Source organism: Strix uralensis, chromosome 1, assembly GCF_047716275.1.
Source record: "Strix uralensis isolate ZFMK-TIS-50842 chromosome 1, bStrUra1, whole genome shotgun sequence".
Classification (NCBI taxonomy): domain Eukaryota; kingdom Metazoa; phylum Chordata; class Aves; order Strigiformes; family Strigidae; genus Strix; species Strix uralensis.
This window is the reverse complement of record NC_133972.1, coordinates 36217327-36225323: the sequence shown is the minus strand read 5'-3', so window position 1 is coordinate 36225323 and position 7997 is coordinate 36217327. Positions and strand designations below refer to the sequence as shown.

The following is a 7997-nucleotide window of genomic DNA, read 5'->3' as shown; positions in this document are numbered from 1 at the left end:
CATGAACAAGGGGAACATGAGCCAGCCACACATGCCCTTGCGGCAAAGATGGCCAACAGCCCCCAGGTCACCAGCAGGTCACATAAACACAATGAAGATTGCTGGATAGAAGTTCTACTAATGATGACACATTGCAGATAATGGCTGTGTATCAGACCACTGTTACATCAGCACCATCAAAACTACCAAGTCGCCCCAGCAGTGCTACATTACTGACAGGACACCCATCTGCTTCTGTCAACAACCAGTTTACAACTCATCTGCTTGAATTCACCTTTCACCTATCAATCAGTGTTTCTCAGCCAACTAGTTTAGGCATGGTGTCTTACCTGACTGCAGAGCCTACACTCTGTAAAATGGGCATTCAGCATATTTTAAGTAATATGGTCAACCTTACTGAGACTTCTAGATGTGTATCATGAAAACTGAACAAATACATTACTATCTAATGCGTATTTCAACAAAGCCTGTAAAGAAGAGGCAAAATTTTCTGCTGTAGAAAGTATTTACAAAAGCATATAACTTCAAAAAAGTTTATTTTACTGCCCAAATTATTAAACATTAAACAAGACAACCTTGTCGTTTATACACTAGGAATGTAAGTTTTCATGTACAATTACGAGAACACTTCACTGTAAAAAAAGCAAAATACTGCATTACTAAAACACAGAACAGTGTCACACAAGAAACTGAGGAATATGAGAAAGCGTGGCACATTCATTTCAACTCAGGTTCTCAGGTGAAGACAGATATCTATAGACTGATGCAGTTATTCCACAGACTTTGGTGAATATTAAGAAATGTACACACCTAGTCTTAAAAGAATTATACAAATACAAAAGGCAATATATTACTCACCTATATACAGCACTGTAAGCCTCAAACACTGACAAAAGATATCAAGACATAATAATTCAGAAATTTCTAGAATCATTATAGAAATTAGAAGAGACCCCCTTAGAGAGAAGTGTAGCTAAAATAGCTATATATTTCTGTACCTGTCAAACCTGTCAGGTATTCAAGGCAATTCAAGGCCATTTCACTCCCTTCAGAAAAGTCATTACAGCTTTACAGCAAGCGGTTAGAGGCCATATGCTTTTTGCACAAATGATACAGATTCTCACAACAAAAATAATGCTTCTCAGCTTCAGAGTTTTGAAAGTGTTGCTGTTCAAAGCCATCACTGGAAACAGTGCCCTTTGATTTAAAACAGTAAGGTCAGTTATAAGTGTCAGCATTAAAACTTCTCTTCATGTAATTTGAGATGATTCACTCCTACACTACATAACATTTTTCCTGCAGAATGTTGCACCCATGTATGATGTTTGGAGTATATTCACCAGAACTACCCACTCCCAGGTATCTACAATATGGGATGTCTTAATAGATTTTCCTTAAGCTGTTAGAAGACCTCTACTTCTTTACTACACATTTTTCATTCATCAGTCTAAAGCGATCAGATAATGCTGAAAACCCAAAAGCTTTATAATTTTAGAAATATTGTGAAAGAATTAATAACTGTTTCCTTCCCCCCTTCCTTCTCCTCCTCCCCAATCCTGCACCATGAATATTTGGACAACAAATAATTCTGCCCTGCCTCTCACTTACCCTGTTTTTTGGGTTGTGGGGGGTTTTCTTTTCCATTTTTAAGAAAAGAAAGAAGCACAACTGGAAGCTTTACTACTCAAATCAGGAAAGAAATTCTTTAGACTTGATCAGTATCAAGGTGTGATGTCAGTTCACAAAAACATGCTCATTGTGTAAGTTGTTCCAGAGACCAATACATACGTATTTATATGAAGCCATATACATATAGAAACAGCAGCCTTTACAACCAAGCAGCTTTCCTTTTATCATTTTCTCAAAAACGTATTTATGTAGTTTCAGTTGTATCAATATGAGCCTATATCTTGGGTTCAAGCCAGACCAGTTAGAATAATTAGCTGGATAAAATAAAAGAATAAACTAACTTCAATTTAACACTGTTTGACTTGTAGCCAACAGTACTGTAAACATTATGTTACATATCTACATTTTATGGCATTTTAGATCCTTTGAAATTCTAATTATTTATAACTAAAGTGACTAATCTTTCCAGTATAATAAACATCTTTTATACCAACACCCAGCTTGAAAGAGTGTCTACTGCGGAGATAAACAATCATGAACTAAATGAAACAAAACAAAACCAGTAGAATTACTTAAAAAATCTAGTCCCTTAACACTAACTCACAACTAATACCATCACAACAAACGTTTGTTAACTGCATTTTATCTATTCTAGTTTATGTTTCAATGTAAATTAATGTAAAATGTTTCCAAAGTATTCTTAAATGCTGCACTGCAGAGCAGATCAGGAAGCAGCTCTAAGTTCTGCAAGTTATTTCTTTGTAACACCTAGAACAAATTTGAAGCGAAGGAAGAGCTCTACATTCAGTATGTGTAGTGCTAGCCAACATCTGCTATCACCTGCCTAAAACCCTTCTATTGCTTGTGGTTATGCATGCTCCAACACCCATGTGTATTAGTCAATGTGAAACATATGTATTGTCTAATGTGTACTGCAGAAAAACCTGTAAAAAAAGAGGCAAAATTTTCAACTGTACAAGGTATTTACAAAACCATACAACTTCAAAGAACTAGTTTATTTCACTGGCCAAAGTATTAAACACTAAACAGGACAAACTTGTAGTTTATACAATAGGAATGTAAGTTTTCATGTACAAATAAGAAAACACTTTACTATAAAAAGGTGAAATACTGCATTACTAGAACAGTTTCACGCAACAAACTGAAGAATAAAAAAAGTGTGGCACATCCATTTAAACTCAGGCTCTTAGGTGAAGACAGACATCTACAGACTGATGCAGCTATTCCACATACTTTGGTGAATATTAAGAAATGTACACACCTAGTCTGCAGTCTTATAAGTAGAATTATACAACTTACTTGTCCCTATCAACTACGTCTCCTGATCTCTTTACGTTAATTAACCAGCTTATTAATTGCTATAAACCTGAATAACATTATCTGCTTAAAAGTTACTTGTGCTTCAGTTTAGGTCAAAGAAGGATATCTAAACTTATGTCCAGGCAAATAGGAAAGTCTACCAGAATTTTAGTGTTTGTTCTGTTACAGGGTTCTTCACAATAAGGGATCACAAGCTGCAGAAACCTGGACAGTTGGGAATGACTGCCTTAGGCCTTCATCCTACGTCTCCACTCCTAATAACATATTATCTGTTTATCAGCTAATTGCTGCTACTGGAGTGGTTTTGTCAGCTATTGCTTCTCCAAATTTCTGCATAATAAGTTTTAATGTCCATTTTTAATTAAAATCTTAATGTTTTAAAAGTTGGTATTAAACAAGGTCACCAAACTAACTGAAAGTTAAAGGTTAGGTAACCTTGAACACACTGCTGGTTTAGAATTTCAAACTAGAAAAATAACAGATATAAAAGACTAGGAATTACAGTGCTAGTTATATTTACATTATGATTTCCCTTTGTGCTTGCAAGTCATTGAAAGTACACATCCTTTGGTAATATTCTTAGTCTCAAGTAACAAGTTCACGTTAAACACATTCCTGATTTGCTTGAGTCAGTGCAAGAGGTTCATACCTTATTTCCTACATAACATCATGACATAAGCACATCTCTTCCCCACAAATAATAAAAATACTGATGACAGTGACTTTTCAGTGAGAAGTTTTGTGCCTGATATTTAAGAATCTGAAAGACAGACAGATTCTGTCACACAATTTATAAGTCTAAAGAGTGACTACTATAGCAACTGGTAAGAACTCCCATCCACAAGTACTGCTTCTGTATGACTTTTGGCCCTGGTTCAAAGACGTACAGAAAAACCAAAATGCATCTATAATTCAGACTCATGTAGGCATAAAGAGGTACGAACATCGCAACGTGTACTAACTACCATTACAAAACCTGCCATAGCATCAAACACTGAACTGATGCTTCTAGTTTTAGCCATGATAAAGCTGTGCTTACATGTAAGGTGAACATAAGAGAATGGTTCTTCCTACAATGCCGTTCCAAAATTTCATGCCCATACTATACTGCGAGACTCCTGTTAAATAAAACAAGTACTTGCAGTTTTGCCTATATCAACTGGTAGTGAAAAAGCAGAATCTGGGACAGTGGCTCTATTTGCTCCCATACTGTGCATCTGTAAAAAGCCACGCATCTTGGTCAGTGGCTAACCAACCGAATCAATGCATGTTAGACTGGTGAAGCTGTAAACTTCACAATCAATTAGGTGTATAAATACAGCAAGTCAAAGAGGAACTTTCCAAGCTACTAGAAGTTGATGCAAAATAATTACAACTGTTGCCTATCCACTATTACCATCAAATGTGAGCCAAATAAGAATTTATGGGCTTGAGGTTTAAGAAAGCAACATACAGTATATTAAGGAGCATAATGTACCAATATCAGCATAAACCTTCAATATCTTATTTTTCATACTTGCCATTTCAATATCAATCTGTTGACAAAGTTATGCTAATACTGGGAGGTCGCTGCTGATTAGGTTGTTTGCTTAAAATCGGAAGATCTGTTCTTTCTGTTCCATACATCAGTTTTTCCTCCTGAAGGCTGCAAGCTGAAAACCTGTTTGCCTCTGTACCAGATACACCACCACGATTATTTGGAACTGTGACACCACTGACCTGTTCAAATGATTTACTAAACACAGTAGTGGTCGTTCTGGCCAGACTATGGCTGCCAGGCTTAGGCAGGGACTGGCTAGTTGTCAGTGTCAGTCTCTTCAGAGAGACAAGCTCCAGATTCTCACTCATGGCTCTCTGAGTTTGTTTTCGTGACAAGTGTTCTCTGCAGGTTTCTCCTTCTTTTTCTTTTCCTCCAGCTTTGCTTCCTCCAGACCTTCGTTGGCTCTTCCCTAAAAGGTTCTTACTGCTCGTGTTGCTGCTGTTAGATAGAGCAGACTGACTTGTACTAGAAGTAGCCCTAGAGTAAAACCCTTCATCAGTTTCAGATACTTCCATCAGTTCTTCTTGAATTGCTAAATCAGTATTACCTGCACGGTAGAAAGAGAAATAAAGAATTAGCAATTACTTTCATCACATTTATTGATTTTATGTATTGCTAGATTTCGATATATATGAGCATGAAGCCATACAGCAACAGAACAGAAAACAGAAGACAAAACACTTACCTATTCCGTTACATTTTGGAATTAAGGTTCATTAGGATATAAAGTTACAGCAAGTAATGCTGCAGTAACTAGATCAAAAAGCATGCCCACAATCTCATTTTGTAGTGATTTTGGGAGGGGGAAAAAAAAAGCAGTCTTGTTAATTCATGCAGGAGATTAGAAACTTACAGATTAGAAGATACCACACAGAACACAAAAAAAAAAATCTAAATCTTATTTTGAGCAAGTGCTCCAATATATGATTTTGCAAAGCTTGTTAATTATAAAGGTATGTGATCAATGCCCCAGGACACCCAATATGGCACCTGCACTTTTAGCATCCCAAGAATGCTTCAGGACTGAAAGGTCACCTTCTGCATCATAGGTCTGGTGGCATGAGTTGGAAACTCAAGCACAACAGGAGATCTCCTGTATACCGTGAAAGGTGGAATTTGGGAAATCTGAGGTACACAGTGAGATACTTTTCTCATCCGTTTTGATGGATTCTTCACACCATTGATCACTGGATTTTGTAAACTCAATAAATATGCTTAATAAACTCAAAGGTATATTGAGTCTCACAATGTATTTTCTCCAGATTAAACATATCTACTTTTGTGTCATCATTGTCTGTGGCACAGACGAAGCTGTGTGCAATACATGCATTTGTGTTATTACACATGCAAATATATTAACTGCATACTTTTAATTCTCCAAACATGCAGCAGTGACCCTTTCAATCAACAGTGGTACCTTAGAGTGCAGCTACAAGTGCTCTGCTAAAACTGCACTCTGCCAGATGAGTTTATTCCATCCTCCATCATTTTTCTTACAGATTTTTGCCTCCTGATTTCTGGCATGCCTTTGCTGTCAGTTCTAGGATCTGTAGCTGTTTCCTGTACTCCCTGTAAATGCTGAACATCATTCTCTGCTAGTGCTCTGCTCTTTTCCCCATTCCCGGTCCTCTCTCCAGCCACACTTGTGACACTAATCTCAGGTATGACAAAGTTGCCCAATTCAGTAGCATCATTACCATTCTCTGGTTGTTCTAGAATTAAAGATGGATAAGAAAAAAAAAAAAAAGTCTGAAACAAAACATGAAACAAAAGCCAACAGATACAGATGACTAAAGCATTATAAATTAAATCAGATGTTCACATATTAACCTGTTGTTAACTAGCAACATCAGAGAGTATGGAATTTTGCCTTTTCTACATTGCAGGCTTCAATCTTCCAATTATTGGCCTGCATCCACATACTGAAAAGCCCCACGCTTGATCTTTCACAATTGAAATTTCCAAGGATCACGAAACAAACATTCAGAGATAATCAAAAATCAAAGAACTCTTCATAATTCACTTCTATGACTACATTCTCTGTATCACCATGCTAAAGTGAAAGTTATTTTTATAATGAAATGGCATATCAACTTCATGTGTTATCACATAAGACCAGAAACTCTACATATACAATGTCATGATGCTGCACAGTGGTCAGCCTCAGAACTAACAGTGAAACAACAAAGCCAACTCAAGCACACTTTGACTTCTATTTTCTTTCCTCATTTCAAAAAACTATTTTCAACCAGAAAGATGCTTACAAGTAGGAAAATTCTCCAGTTACTAAAACCAACTTATTCAGATAAAACCTATGGAGTTTTACTGCAGTTTTTGCCACCTACTAATAATATAAATGTTGATCTCCTCAGTCTTTTTAAGCTTTTTATATGAGCTTACAAGTAAGTTAGTTTGCAATAAACTTAGTAACTGATTTGTGTGACAAATAAGTACAGTTGAGAAAACAGGGATTAAGCTGGGGGAGAGAAAGCACCACAACTTTCTGCAGCACTGGGAAAAAAAAAGAAATTAAGGCAAAAATCAATGCAGCTTGGTTCTAAGACTACTTCTTTTCATCAGCAAGGTAAGTCATCAACAACAGATATACAAGTGCTGGCCAAACAATTATTTCAAAACAGACAAAGATTTCTGCAGACATAGCCAAAAATTCCCAAGCAAACAGAATACTCCACTGCTACTCAAAATGTGAGAATGATGGTTGTGTGTAAGCACAAGAAATTTAATATTTAGTGATAAGAAAGCAATAGTTCCTACAAGGTCCTGGTAAAACAAATCCCAACTCAAAAGATGCCTGTCTACATTAGATGAAGACAGGTTTCAGAAGTATGAACTCGAGAGGCAAAAAAGTGAGAAGAAAAATGGGAGTTGAAACTTTATGGAAATTATAAGTATATGCAATTAACAAGTTACAATCCTAGTGAACTGTCAGCTTCAGTGTTTGAAGTATTCTCAGTATCTGAAGGTCTTTTAAAAAGTATTCAGAATTGCTTTATCAGCCCTAGCTCTACAAACACAAAAATGCACTTAGATGACCTGGAGAAGAAAAAGAGAAGCCATCAGTTACGGATAGTCATGGTACCTCCTCCATGAAGATGTATACCACAGAAATATAAGTGAAGAGCAAGAACTACACAATATGCTACATTGTTATATTTTCTGTATATGTTTTATATGTATACTATATGCAAACACTACAGCCACAAACTTGACAAAGACTAAAAATGCTCTAAAAAGCACAGCTCAACTTTTCTGCCTCGGTCTTCACCAGCAAGGGCTCCAGCCACAGTGCCCAAAACGCAGAAGGTAAAGGCGGGGACTGGGAGAATGAAGAACTGCCCACTGTAGGAGAAGATCAGGTTTGAGACCATCTAAGGAACCTGAAGGTACACAAGTCCATGGGACCTGATGAGATGCATCTGTGGGTCCTAAGGGAACTGGCAGGTGAAGGTGCTAAACCACTATCCAT

At 36.8% G+C, this 7997-nt stretch overlaps 1 protein-coding gene across 8 annotated transcripts in view; it reads right to left on the bottom strand.

Moving 5' to 3' along the window:
• Positions 1-519: 519 nt before the first annotated feature.
• The window catches only part of HYCC1 (hyccin PI4KA lipid kinase complex subunit 1), a 50609-nt gene continuing 43131 nt past the window's right edge, over positions 520-7997 (bottom strand). For 6 of the 8 annotated variants that reach the window (XM_074862768.1, XM_074862759.1, XM_074862805.1 and 3 more), the window contains one exon: positions 520-5057. In XM_074862768.1, coding sequence (XP_074718869.1) covers positions 4501-5057 — 557 coding nt within the window. In that variant the 3' untranslated portion in view covers positions 520-4500. Of the gene's footprint in view, positions 5058-5927; positions 6223-7997 lie in introns of all 8 variants that reach the window. The other 2 variants (XM_074862824.1, XM_074862814.1) reach the window with 2 other exon arrangements.